General features: G+C 27.3%; 1 protein-coding gene across 1 annotated transcript; it reads left to right on the top strand.

Moving 5' to 3' along the window:
* Nucleotides 1-4,186: 4,186 nt before the first annotated feature.
* Nucleotides 4,187-8,761, top strand: LOC100254523 (uncharacterized). The gene is made up of 2 exons (XM_002264817.5): nt 4,187-4,598; nt 8,327-8,761. The coding sequence occupies exons 1-2, from the start codon at nt 4,257-4,259 to the stop codon at nt 8,543-8,545; spliced, it is 561 nt and encodes a 186-aa protein (XP_002264853.1). The 5' UTR covers nt 4,187-4,256; the 3' UTR covers nt 8,546-8,761.
* Nucleotides 8,762-15,526: the final 6,765 nt, after the last annotated feature.

The raw sequence follows: 15,526 nt of genomic DNA, 5'->3' as shown, positions 1-15,526 counted from the left end.
ATGATTCCTTCATCTACCAATTCCATTGAACCTCATTGTCATCATTTTAGTACTAAAGGGTCATTGCAATGTAATATGTACAAATTATTGATATTTAATGAAATCAAATCTTTCATGTAGCTTCATAATGAGTACACACTTACAAAATTTATATTTCTTATCAATCGACACAATATCATTAAATTTAATATTGCAAATCATGTCATACATATATCAATTTCTTCAATAAAACAACCTTAAAATGTCTATTATACTTCTAATTTCATTTTTATGAGTTTTTTTTTTTATATATTTTCATAAGTTCTAATCAATTTTTTGCCCATTAATATTTTGTATTAAAATATTCATCGATATATCCAATATATCCGTCAATCGGAATTACCTATATATTTGTTGAAATCGATATTTTCATCTTTGGTTATCATATTAATTAAATCTATAAATTTCATACTTAGTCATACTAAACTTACTAAAAAGTAAGAGTATAAAAAAAATGGAAAAAAAAAGAAAGAAAGAAACAACACCTCCGTGTCTTTACAAGTAAACGTCCAACTTTATAAATGGAGAATTGTGTTTTGGGCCCAACTGGGCCCAAAAATTAACATTTGGTCCATATATCATGCATATTTAAGCCCAAGACCCAAACAAAGTATGAAAATTAAGATGAAGGATATTGTCTTTCATTAATCCCTAAAATACCCTTAACCCTTACATAGGCACAAGTGAGTGTGAATTTCAATTTTTTTTTTGTGTTTTTTTCCCCTTTTTTATTCCCTATTAAGTATTACTCATTTCTAACTTTTTTTTTTTTGCTTTTTCTTCCAATCTATATTTTTATTTTATGTCAAATAAAAAGCAATAATGTTTTTTTGTTTTTCATTTTTAAAGATATTGAATCTTTTTGCTCTTATTATAAACAATGATAAAAATTTTGGGATTTTTCATCAAAATATTTTTTTTATCTTTTTGTATTTATCTTTTAGTTTAATTTTCATTTTTTATTTTAAATTTATATTACCTTTTCATTTATATTTTTCTCTTATTTTTAATTATTTTTTATATTTTCTACATTAACCATATTTTAAAATTTTTAAAAATTGACTATCACTTCACTTTATTATATATATATCCTTTTAGCTTTTTAATTTTTAATGTTTTTATTTTAAAATTTAAAAAAAATAAATTTATTGAAAAAAATAACTAAAATAATGAAGTTCTAATATTATATTAATATTTTTTCTTATCTAGATAGACTAATGCAAAATATTTTGACTCACAACAAGAAAATTGTCAATACAATTTTTTAGTTAAACTTTAGAAATTAAATTTCAAATAAAATATATTATATAAAATTTTATCTAAAAATTATTGAAAGTGGTATTTAATTTTTTTTTTTATTGACTTTAAAACTTATCTAATTTTTTACTTGAAAGGTAATAAAACATGTTTACAAAAAAAAATATTAGTTTTTCATTTTTCAAATAAATGATTATAAATATATTAAAAGAATTAAAGATAATCTTAGTGAAAAATTTGATAAATATGATTATAATTTTAAATATGATTTTTTATTTCAAACTTATATTATTTCTTATATATATTAAATAATTTTTAAACACCTCATAAAAAATTAGTATTATTTGTTTGTTCTAACTTGTAAATTAGGTATCATTAAATATTATATTTTTTCAAATTTATAGAACATATAATAAATACTTTTTAAATACCTCATAAAATATTATTAATTTTTTTTCTAACTTGCAAATTAGATACATGGTGTTTATTATTTCAAAAATAATGTAAACAGTCACATGCATATATATAATATTAATCAAGAAGACAATATTTTTAATACTAATTTACCAACCTTCCAATAATTTTGAAAGTGTAAATAGGGTAATTGGCTGAATTAAAGTCTTCAAAATATTCAAAATTTCTCCATTCCAAAATTACCTAATTGCTCTCCACACTAATCCTAAATATTTTTTAATAAATATTTAAATATTTAAAATCATTAAAATAAATATTTTCTTATTAAAGTAATTTTTTCAAAGTAATAAGATAAAAATCATGAAATCTTCAAAACTATAATTACAAAAAATATTTTTAATTTTAAAACTAATTTCATAATTTAAATTAATGGTTTAAAAAAGTAAAAATGTTATAAAAATAATTTTTGTTTATTTTTAATTCCATTTAAATATGATTTTTTTAATCTCTATTGATAACAATGAAATTGTGTTTATAAAGGCAAAATAGTAAAAATATATATTTCATTTAGTTTACTTATAGTGAACAATTCAAACATGATTATTTTAATTTTATTTTCTATGTGTTAATTTTTTTCGGGAATGTCTTAATAACATAGTTTGGTAAAAAAAAAAGGAAAAAAATCTATCAATAATCGTCTTAATGTCAAATTCAAGTTGTTTAAAAATTGTACAAAACCTATTAGGAGCCTTGTACATATACACTTAACACATTTCCCTTGTACAGTTAGTGTAATACCCTTGTACAATGACATAAATTTCATATTTCTCATAAGTTATATGTTCATGTAGGTATATTAATCATATTTTCAATGGTTTGGTTAAGAAAATGGTGGATGACTTAGATCAAATTTTTTTCCTCAAATATCATTATTGAGGAAAGTATTAGAATTTTCATGTGAGAGTTAAATAAAATGCATGACATAGACGTACAATCCTTGGGTGACAAGGAAAATAAAAAAGTGGTTTAGAATTGATTAAAATAATTCACAAAGGGTAATCTTGTACACCTTTGTACAATTAGTACATTTCCCTTATACAATTAGTGTAATACCCTTGTACAATAGCACAAATTTCATATCCCTTCTAAGTTATGTGTTCATGTCCACGTAAGAATGTTTAACTATATTTCCAATGGTTTAGTTGAGAAGATGGTGGATGACTTAATGTCAATTTTTTTTCCCCAAATATAATTATTGGAGAAAGTATTGGATTTTCCATGCGGGAATTAAATAAAGTGCATGACATATATGCACAATTCGTAAGTGATAAAAAAAAAATAAAGGAATGACTCATAATTTATTATAATCTTTCACAAATGGTAGTTTTGTACGCCTTTGTATACTTAGTACATTTTTCTTGTACAATTAGTGTAATACAATTGTACGCAATAAATGAATAAATAATTTTTTTTTCATATAAAAAAATAGTACTAAACAAGGTTTTCAATTTTCATTTTTTTCATTTTTTAATTAAACTTTTTTTCAAAAAGAGACAATATAGAAAATAAAAATTATTTTTAAAAATAAAAAAATAAAAAATAAAAAATAGAAAAATATTTTAAAACCAAATTCAAATATAATCTATATAATTTTTAGTTACTTGTTTTCATCTAAAATAAGTAAATATACCTTTCAACCCTTTTATATAAGAAAAATTCAATCTCTACTGTGTATTGATATAATCCACTTCTAAAATTAGATCATATGAAAACATTTTAATTGAGTACTTAAAATAAAAACTCTCCATCCATCCTCTTTATTTCTTTTTCTTTTTCTTATTTTAATAAATTTTTAATTAATTCAAATCATTAAAAAAAATCCTTAATAAATAAATTTGTAACATTTCATATAACTTATTACTAAAAATCATGTTCAAAAAATTATTAAAATAAGGAAGGAAGAAGATTAAAAAAAAATTAAACTTTTTATTTTATAATAGTAAAAAAAACTTTAAAATACTTTTTAGTATAAAAAAAATTAAAATAGTGAATATATTTATTTTAAATGGTATTTTAATCATTAAATTATTTACTTCTAAAATGTAAAAGATAAAAATAAATGTAAAAGATAATTTTTATTTATTTAAAGTAATATTTTTTTAGAAAGTATTTTCCAAAATAGTCTTTAAATCAATAATATAATTTTTGTTTATTTATAATTTAAAAATAAAAAATAATGTTAAATTTTCAACTATTTATAAAAGAGTTTAAAAAAATAATGAAAAATCTAAAAATAATTAAATAAAAAAAATAATAGTAAGTAGTAGGATAAAAATAAAAATGAGTCAAGTGAATATTTTTATCAATTATTATCTTATATCTTTATCATCAATCCTACGTGGGTTGAAAACACAATTATCCCTAAGATAAAAAAAAATGGAAACAAAAATAGAGAGAAAGAAAGAAACGACACCTCCGTGTCTTCTAGTGAACGTCCAACTTTATAAATGGAAGGAGACTAGGAGTACAATTTTTCCCGAGAAAAAATGGAGAAAGTGGAGGAAAGTGGAGAAATCGAGGAAAGTCTTCCGCATCCAGCCAAACCTCAGACACCAAGAAGCGTGAAGACCAAAGTTCCGGAGGTCGAAGTTCGCCTTTATCGTCAAGGCAAAGGTCCGATCGCAATCTTCAAATCCAACTTGGGTGGTTGGGACCAAGATCAGTTGGAGGTTGGAGACATTCTCCACAAATATGGCTTCAAATCGGTGTACGCCTTCAATCCTGAATCCGGCGGCCGTGGCGTTTCGATCCTGATTCACCCTAGAAACGGAAGATCTTTGCTCTCTTATCAGGATGGATCCGTCATTTCCATTGACGGAGAGCCTAAGGTATGCCTGAAATTTTTGCCACAACAATTGCAATCTTTCAAACTCTCTCAAGTGAAAACAAAATAGAAAAGTTATGCTATTGATTTTCTGTTTTTTCTTAGATCATTTGGGCATTTCGTTTTCTATTCTAGCCACCATATAATGGAATGTAATATGCAAAATTGAAAAAAAAGGAAAAAAAAAGGGAGAAAAATCGACCCTTGTCTCAGAAGCTCGGGACCAAATAGGGGAGTTTGAATGCAATATAATGTTGTAGAAAGTTGATTGTGTTTATTTTGGATGCCCTGGTGTCTTTAGATACGATGCTGAAAATTCATAGTCAATTGAGAACGATTTAGTTTAGCAGTAAATTATGGTTATGTGGGAACATCTTCAAGGAAGAATGAGTTCTGGGTGTGATTTTGTTCATGAAAGTAGGGCTTTGTTTGGCGTTGACAGGGCTTTTCTCATTCTTTGGGAATAAAACTTGATCTCTTGGTTATCACAAGTGAATATATAAAAGTAGATGAACAGAGTGAATGGCTTAAAAGGAGAAGGAGTGGGTGGCTCCTATCAACCATAGAACTTCCTAATGAGTGAGGATGTGTTAAGTTTGTCAGCAAACATTTAAAATCAGATGTAGTGATCGAATTACTTTATATTAATAAAAGGAAGCATCATCCAAGGATCTATGATGGATTTTGATGTCCTCTTCCCAATTGTGAAGAAAAGTTTAAGAAGCTCCACTATTTTATGCTCCTTGATTCTGATACCATTGTTGTAGTGGTTATCACTTAGATACCTTAATGTCATGTCATGAGAGATTTAAATGACCCTCCGGGATTGTGATTTTTGCATGGTTTTGTATGACCTATAAGATGTGTGTGTGTATGTGTTTTTTTTTTTTTTTTTGGGATAGCAAATAGAGCATCTATTAATAAAAAGTGCCAAGAAAAGGGGGCACATCCAAAGCATATAGGCAGTATACACAAAGCAAAATAAAAAGAAAAAATAGATGTCTACAAAAAGACAGCCTTTGAAAAACCTAAACCAGCCACAGTTAAGGCTATCTAAGAATTCCATCATCGAAAAATTTGCCATTTCCAAGGAAACATATGGGATTGCTGAAGTTCTGTTTTTTATTATTATTTTTTTTTGGATAGGCAAAGATAGAATATATTAAAGTGCCTGACAAAAGGCGATAAAAGGTATGACCTTTAATCTTTGATCTAAAAGCTCTTCTCCATTGAAAATTCTGTGGTTTCACTCTTTCTAGATGCACCAAAACAAACATAGGGGATCCATTCACAAAATATGATGTCTCTTCTTATCCACACATGGTGGCTTTGCTATTAGATGCTTTAACTTATTTGTACTTGAGGTTGATGGGAATTTGTTGTTGCTTGTTATTTGTTTAGTTGCTGGTTTCATATGGTTTGTGGTTGATCCTTCATGGATGACATTAGAATAGCAATCAATTGTATCAAGGATGTAGAAGTGTGTATATTGTGCATATCTTGTGATATTTTCTTACCGTTTTTTATGCTTCAAGAGGATTGGGGTTGTGTGGTGATGCTGCCCTCGGATATCTTGGTTCAATATGTGGGAGTGGTGGCGTACTTTAAGGCAACTGAAACCTCATAAGCAAAATTATCCCACTTACAACTTTGAGTTGGAAACAAAGATCTTTGCATAGAATATTTGGAGGCATTCTCTATATGGGAGATATATGAGATTTATATAGATCAAAAGGGTTGGAAGCATATATTCTTGTAGGAGTTGAATCTGAAGCGGAGTAGATGGATTGACTTTATGAAAGATATTGCACCATTCTGCATCATCTGGTGAAGCTCATGTCATAGCAGATGTAGTAAGTAGGAAGCCTCTTAGTTATCTGGTGGAACTGAGCACAAGTCATAGGCGTTAGAGGATTTTTGCAATGAAAATTTGGAGGCATTATCTATATGTTGGGGAATATGAGATCTACAAATCACAAGAATCTAAAAGTTTCCTGCAAACAGTAGAATTTAAGGTAGAAGAGGTGGATTTAGTTGATGAAAGATAATGATTACAGCATCCGTAATCATATAACAAAGTCAGTGTTTTAGAAAATATACTCAAATGGTAAATCCTATAGTTATATGGTAGCTTTGAGTGCAAGTTAGAGGCCCTAGTTTGATATTTTGAAGAGGCTTAAAGTGAGTATTAGGATTTGGGATTATGGATACTGCTTACTCCTATTCGGTTTTAGCTGACCTAGGTAGAAACGATCTTACTAACTCAATGTAGTAATCCTTAGTTCACTTACAGAGGTTAGATGGATGGCAAACTAGAGTTTTCAGTCCGAGAAAATACAGGTGCAAGCTCGATGTGGTAGATTTGAGTGAATTTCTGGAGCCTTTGTGTTCGATATGCAATGCATCTTGATGGTACATGATGCACCTAGATTTGGGGGGAGATTTATTGGGGATTTTGTTGTTTGTGGTTCAGCTTCTGACATGACAGCAGGTGAAGTCGAGCATCAGAGACCTACTGGATTGGAACAGTTTCTCCATATTCTGGAGATGTTTTATTTTTTTTGGTGGTGGGGGGTTGGTTTACCAAAAGACGCACAGGGTTCAAGTCTCATATGTTTCTGTTAGGGATCTACCATTGATGTTGTTATTTCTGCTAATCAGGATATTAAGGATCTCTCACGTGAGCACCCACTAGATGAGCTGGAGTTGAAAAGACGATGGAGAAATAAGCGATAACAAATTCTCCACTCCCTTAAAGAATACATCTGTTGGGGCTGATCACTGACATTTACTTTCTTATGAGCCTCTATACCTATTGGAATGGCTTTTGGTTGCTTTAGATCTCCAAGTTAGTTTAACTAACATAACACAAGTCAGATTATCCATTTTTGAAGAGAAAAAGGGCTTTGAGGCTTGTCAGGGTGCCCAATTGGTTAAGGCGAATGCCAGAATATGTGGTAGAGGTGCACGCTCTTGGGTTCGATTCGTATTGTTGGTCGAATGCCCTGGATTATTTGGTGCTAGTTATGGCTGACGTGATTAGCACCCTGAGGTTTAGATCACTATGAAGAGTCTGAAGGGCTCGGCCATAGAAGGTTCCCTCGGTTATCCAAAAAAAGAAGGAGAAAGGGCTTTGAGGAGAAAAAGACTTCAACTTGTTGAAGGATTAATATCTTTCCAGGGAGCGGATAAAACCGCATTCTCAAAAGAAATAAGGAGAGAGATTCAATTTAGAATTTCCCACACTTTGAGATTCTATGAAATTAAAGTACTAAGATGGAGTGTTATTGAAAAGAGTACAATGAGAAAACTAGGGGGTCTTTCCTTCCCAAAAGAGCATAAAGCCAGGTTAGAAGAAGAAAAGGGAAAATTACCTCAACAAATATCTTTCCATGAGCTTCATTTTAGATTTGTTGCTGATAATTGGCCTAATATTTTGGTTCTTTCTTGCAACATATGTTTATATATTTTTTCAGTACTTCCACATGTGCAAAAAAGAAACTTTGTGATAGAGAATAATAGGAAAAAGATGCACAATACATTTTATGAGTAGGACAACTATGCCTGCATCTTCAACACTTATGCACCCTGATGCCGTTTGTGTCTTCTTTTCTGCCTAATACAGAGCTTTTCAATGTCTACATGCCTTTTCATCTTTAATGTATGAGTATATGCACAGACACACCATGAAGGGTGTTATATTCGTATCTCATTTACATTCTCTGACTGCAGGACTCACCGATCAAACCTGTATCCAAAATTTTGTTCGGAGTCGCAGTTTTAACCCTTATGATAACGTATGTTTTGAAGGAGCCTCCAGAGTTGATCAAGAAATTATACATTTCAGGCGGGAACTTCCCTCCATGGGTCCTTGCCTGTGCTGTTATTGTTTTTACTCGCATGAGGAAGAGAACTAAGGACATGTTAAAGAAATATGGTTACTGGAAGTGATTCAACGCGAGCCTGAGGTATCCTAGCATAAAACTTCTTGTAGCAAGTTAAATTACTCTTGTTCAGGATAGGCAGCTTCCAAAAACTCCATTTTTCCCTTAATATCACTGTTTCTGCCTCTATTTTAACTTTCAACTTTTCTTTTCAGATCTTTGTTTTTTTGGTGAGAATATATATATTTGAAATCTTAAATCTCATTTAGAGTGTTATATGGTATAGAGAGTTCTTTGTTCATACTGCTGCAATGAGAAGAGCAACTTTGTTTTCCAAGTATGTACTATTAGTTTACATTTTTTACAAGAATTAATCCGGATGCCATATGGAGACTTGAATGAATCTCAGTTGTTCGTATTCCTCACCCTTCTACATTAGGATGTTAAGAGAGTTTTGGGGGAGTTGAGGAGACTTCCCAGCATGATGCTGCCTTGTGTTTAGTTGTTGAGGGGGAAAATGAGAATGCAGCAGGTAACTTTGGTATACCGTGAAAAAAATGGAGGAGAATAAAATATGATCAAAATTAGTTAAAATTTTATATACTTTTAAATTATTTGATGCTTATATAGCAAAGAAAAACAAGTGAAATGTGTTTGAAGATGCATGTAAATTTTTATTTTTTTTTTCTATTTTTTTCTTCATATTTCCTTTTAATTTTTTCAAGAACAAAGAACATAGGTTAAGAGCTTTGCCTAGTGTAGGATGATCCATCTTCGCTTGCCCAGCTACAATCAACCCTCAATCCACTCAAGCCTTGGGCTCTTCTCTGAGTGACTGCACCTAGGAGTCACACCACGGAGTGAGTCAGACCTTCCTTGAAGTGGATTCATGGACGCATGTGAATTTTCAACATGATAAAGAGAGAGCTTGGATGAAATAATTTGAGAAGGCATGGGAAGAATTAAGAGGGTGTTCTTGATTCCCTAGATGATGCCCATTTCACACTAAACCAAATTTTCAGCTCACAAAAGTGGCCTCTCAAATTTATGGCCCTAGATAGAGGCTTAAAGGAGTAAAATTACACACCAATTGAATGCACTACATATGTCGTGTTTGATTGGTCAATAATTTTTAGATTATGATACCGAGTGTCAACTCCCAAAGGGAGAATTGTGTTTTGGGTCCAGTTGGGCCCAAAAATTAACATTTGGTCCATATATTATGCATATTTAAACCCAGTATCTTAACAAATTATGAAAATTAAAATGAATGATATTGTCTTTCATTAATATTTAAAATACCCTTAACTCTTACATAGGCATAAGTGCGTGTGAATTTTAATTTTTTTTTGTGTTTTTTTTTCCTTTTTCTATTCCATATTAAATATTATTCATTTCTAACTTTTTTTTTTCTTTTTCTTCCAATCTATATTTCTATTTTACGTCAAATAAAAAGCAATAATGTTTTTTTGTTTTTCATTTTTAAAGATATTGAATCTTTTTGCTCTTATTATAAGCAATGATAAAAATTTTAGGATTTTTCATCCAAATATTTTTTATCTTTTTGTATTTATCTTTTAGTTTAATTTTCATTTTTTATTTTAAATTATTACCCTTTCATTTATATTTTTCTCTTATTTTAAATTATTTTTTATATTTTCTAACCATATTTTAAAAAAAATTAAAAATTGACTCACTTCAATTTATTAATAATTTTTCTTATCCAAATAGACTAATGCAAAGTATTTTGATTCACAACAAGAAAATTGTCTAGTTAATCTTTAGAAATTAAATTTTAAATAAAATATATTATATAAAATTTTATCTAAAAATTATTGAAAGTGATATTTAATTTTTTTTATTGACTTTCGAACTTATCTAATTTTTTATCTAATTTTTTATTTGAAAGGTAATAAAACATGTTTACAAATATATATATATATATATATATATATATATATATATATATATAGTTTTTCATTTTTTAAATAAATGAGTATAAATATATTAATAAAATTAAAGATAATTTTAGTAAAAAAATTGATAAATATGATTATAATTTTAAATATGGATTCATTTGGATAAAATTTGACAAAAAAAAAAATAGTGGAAAGAAAGAACATTGCTAAAACTACAAAAACAAAATATGCAATTATAAAATTTTGATGATGAAATTTTTAAAAAAAATTCGAAACAATTCTTGAGTGAGAGAATTTGAGTGAGGAAAAAAATCTTTGAGTGGAAAAAAATGGGAAAGTTTTTCAAAATCACTTGAAATCCTTAATAAAAAATAGTCTTGTACACATTTATACAATTAGTAAATTTGTACAGTTAGTGTAATAACCCTTGTGCAATAACTCAAATTTCATATATCATCTCATGAATATCTGACAATAGGTCGGTTAACCATGTTTGCATTGATTTTGTTTTAAAAAAGAAGAAAACTTGTTGTATAATTTTGTTTTACAATCATCATAAGTGAGGTACATATTCAAATGACCATATACAAGTTAGATAAAGTGCATGAGATGAATGTATGCTTAACCAATGTAAGGAATGTCATTTATCCCCGGTTATGGGAAATAAACAAACAAGTTTTTTCATAATCACTTAAAATCCTTCATAAATAATAGTCTTGTACACTCTTATACAGTTAGTATATTTGTCTTGTACACTTAGTGTAAATACTTTATACAGTGACTCAAATTTCATATATCTCCTACTCAAAAAATAGTGTAAATACTTTAGGCTAATCATGTTTTCATTGGTTTGTTTCAAAAAATAGTGGAAGATAGAAAAACAAAATTTTCTCTCAAATATCATTAATGAGATAAGTATTCGAATTATCATATACGAGTTAAATAAAGTGCATAAGATGAGTGTGTAATAAAAGAATGTGTACCTTAAGAGTGTGCAATCCTTAGTTGACAAGACAAAAAAAAAAGTTGTCCAAAATTGATTAAAATCTTTCACAATCTTGTATACCCCTTGTATAGTTAGAACATTTGTCTTGTACAGTTAGAACATTTTGTCTTGTCTAATTGAACATTTACCTTGTAAAGTTAGTATAACACACCCTTGTACAATGGTACCGATTTCATCCATATGCATACATTATGTGCCCACATATGATGTGTGAACCATGTTTTCAATGGTTTGATTTAAAAAATGATATAAAACGTAAAAACAAAATTTTTCTTTAAACATCATTATTAAGGTAAGTATTTGAATTGTTATATGTGAGTTAAATAAATTACATGAAATAAAAGAATTTGTGGTAGGAGAACGTATAATCCTTAGATGACAAGAAAAAAAAAAAAGTTGTTCAAAATGTACAGTTTTGTACACCCCTTGTACAATTAGTGTAATAACCTTGTATAATGGTATAAATTTCATATATATATATATATATATATATATATATATATCACATGAGTGTGTAAACTATGTTCCCAATAGTTTGACATTTAAAATAATTAAAACAGATAAAATGTTATTTTATTTTATTTTCAATGTAAAATGTAATTAAAAATAAGATAAAGAAATTACTTAAAAACTATTATTTAAGCCAAGTTTATTTATTTATTTCCTTTTATATTTGGAAATAAAAATAAATAAAAAATTTATTTAACCTTAAAAAATATTGATATAAGATATGTTAAAAAATAGAAATAATCCTAAATTTATTTACTTATTTCATTTTTTTATTTAAATTAGAAAGTAATTTATTTTAATAGATTAAAATGCGCACAATTGATTTATTACTTTGTGAATTATGAATATATTAAAATTTTCTATTAGACAAAAAATAAATAAAGAAAATAAAATTAAAAAGAGTAATAAATATATATAATTTAGTTATTTAATTATTTTTCATGTAAAAGATAGTCCCACAAAAAATACATAATTGATCAATTTCTTTGTTTAATTGTTAACATAATATTTTTTTATTTTTTTATTAAAATAACTAAGGGAAAAAAATAAAAATGGATAATCAATTAATGAAATTTAATTCTTTTTATTATTTTCATATAAAAAATAGTACTAACCAAGGTTTTCAATTTTTATTTTTAAAAATAGTTTTCATTTTTTAATTAATTTTTTTTTCAAAAAGAAAATATAAAAAATATAAATCATATTACCATTTTTTTAGAAAGTATTTTTTAAAATAGTTTCTGAAAATAATTTTTCTTTATTTATAATTTAAAATAGAAAATAATGCTGATTTTCAATTATTTATATAAAAAAATTAAAAACAATAAAAAATTCAAATTGTTAAAATAAAATTATAATGGTTGCATGAATAGTGGTGCAATAAAGACAAAAAAAAGTTTATGTGAAAAGTCATTAGATATTTTAGTCTATCATTATTTTATATCCTTAAAAGGTAATATATAGAAATTTGAATGATATATTGGTCTTTTAACATCTTATATCATTTCCATCAATTATGGAAGTTATATGGACTAAATGTTAATTTTTGGGCCTAACTGGGCCCAAAACACAATTCTCTCACAACCAAAAGGAAAAATTCAAAATTCAAAATTCAAAATTCAAAATTCAAAATTCAAAATTCAAATTAATAAATAAATAAAACCTACAAAGAGGATAAAACAAATAATTCTGGGGGAAACTATTACTATCTCTAATTTCTATTATTTTTTAATTATATAGGCTTAATTTATATTTTATAAACTTGTATTTCCATTTTATGATTTTTTTTTTATATGGGTGTATAAAAATACACTTTTCTTGTTATAAAAACTTAATTCTAATAAAAACTAATTTTTTAATTAATTCTAATAAAAACTAATTTTTTTAATAAAGCTATCACTCCAAATTCCAAAGAAAACTAACAACTCAATGCCCACTAAAATAATTCTAATAAAGAAACAAAACGTAATATTAATTTGGTTTTGATCAGCCATAAATATTTATGGTGGAATAGAGCCTTCAAAGTATTTGAAAACTATGAGTACACCATGCAATGTTGCCTTTTTTCTTTTTTTTCTTTTTTTTTATGGTTATCCTTTAACTTAAGAAACCAACAACTTAAGTGAAAAAGAAACACCATGCAAATTTTTTTCTTTTTTGCAAGATTATTGGATTCCAAATTACTAATTAGGTCAAAATGGTAATGTTAAAATTTTATATATTTTTTCTCTTAGATTAATGACCTTATAATATTAATGACCTTTCAAAATCATTAGATTTCGATTTTGTTTAATAGTATTTTTATAAAAACCCTTCTAATTTGAAAAATATTTTTAAAGGAAAATTAAACGTTGAAAATTAATTATATTACCTCTTGAAGCATGGGTGATTTTCTAAAAAATATTTTTGTAGAAAAACACTCCAATTAAAAATATTTTTAATAAAAACATTGTCAAATTTTTCTTTTTATTTTATTTTCAATTGTTCAATGTTCCACTATAACTTCTCTCTACATGACAATATTTGATGGAATTTCATATTAGCTTCATGACCAAAATAAAATTTGGTCATACTTAGATTTTGAATATTTGTTCTTAAAAATGGTGGTAAGACATGTCACTATTAGATTATATCGAATATGAGTAGTTAATTTCCAAATTGAAAATAAAAAATGCAAAATTTGATGGAACTTTTTGCTTTGCAAAAATAAGTACAGTTTAATTAATAATTGAATCATTCAAATAAAATATTATGAAATTTAAATTTACCAACAAAGTAGCATTGTGAATACATCATATGGTCTTAGAAGATTTTGTAACTTGGAAATGAGTAGGTTTGGCTTAAACTTTTAAGATGTGTTAAGTACATGACAATAGTAGTAGAATAGAAATGAAGGTGAATCATGACCTCGGTGTGAGGGTTTGTTTGACCCCGTATAGATGTTCGTTTGTTTGGTCCTACAATCTCGTGGGACACAATAAGGGTATTTGTCAAATAACACTTTGCCTTAGGATTTTTATTTTTTATTTTTAATTTTTTATCAAGGCTACATAAAAGAATTCACATGAAAGATATGTGGACATTACATGTAACATAGGCACAAATTTTACTTAATATTGTAATACCCACCTATCTAATGTTGACTGATATCAATAAGTTATTTTTAGTTAAATAGAAAAAATTAAATATTTTGACTTTTTCTATTTAACCAAAAAACAAACACCAAAAACCATATTGAGGCGCTAACGAAAGTTTATGCAAGGTTCTTAGATATATGAGGTCAACCGCATTGGAATGTGAGATTTGAGTTTGAGGGAAAAGTAAAACAAAGTAAGAAGTGAGAGAGTTAAAGAGGGAAAAGTAAAACAAAGTAAGAAGAGAGTTAAAGAGAGCAGTCATATCATTAAAGGGAGAACCTACAAGAGTTTGGAAATTCTCTCATTTTTTTGTTTGATAAAAAATTGAGTGCTTTTATGTAGGTTACCCACATAAAGAGTTTGAGAGGAGAGTGTAGTAGGGTGAGAGACAAGAGGAGATGGGAGAAGGGCTTTTTTAACTTTTGCAACAATTTTTAAAAATAATTATTAAAAAATGGTAGTTAAGAAAATATTGATAGATCTACGACAGTTTTGGCCACATTGAAAAGACACCTTCCACAATTTTCAAAATCATGATACATATTTAAAAGAATTGAATTTAAGTTAAAGGTGTCTCTTGAAGAAATACCTGCTACAATTCTAGAAAATTGGATTTATATTAAAGGTGTCTCTTGAAAAGACACTTTCCATGTGGCAAAAAATCCAATATGCATTAAATGTGTCTCTTGAAGAGACACCTTCCACAATTTGACAAATTTGAATGTCTCGTGAATTTTATTTTAAAGCTAAGATGTCTCTTGAAGAGACACCTTTTATAATTCTTAAAAATTTTAATTTATACAAAATGTGTCACTTAAAGAGAGATTTTCCACAATTCCACAATTTCACAATTCCATAAATTCCAATATATACTAAAGGTGTCTCTTCAAGAGACATCTTCTATAATTCCAAAAAAATTGGATTTACACTGAAAGGCCACCATCGATAGAAGCTACGTTGTGGAAAGTGTCTCTTCA

Source organism: Vitis vinifera, chromosome 18 (genome assembly GCF_030704535.1).
Source record: "Vitis vinifera cultivar Pinot Noir 40024 chromosome 18, ASM3070453v1".
In the NCBI taxonomy this organism is placed as follows: Eukaryota; Viridiplantae; Streptophyta; class Magnoliopsida; order Vitales; family Vitaceae; genus Vitis; species Vitis vinifera.
Note: the sequence above shows the minus strand (reverse complement) of the source record. Positions and strands in the feature narration are given on the sequence as shown.

Coding starts and splice junctions, on each gene's coding strand:
- LOC100254523 (XM_002264817.5), top strand. CDS start 4,257: ATGGAGAAAGTGGAGGAAAGTGGAGAAATCGAGGAAAGTCTTCCGCAT. Junction 4,599..8,326: donor CCATTGACGGAGAGCCTAAG/GTATGCCTGAAA, acceptor CTCTGACTGCAG/GACTCACCGATCAAACCTGT.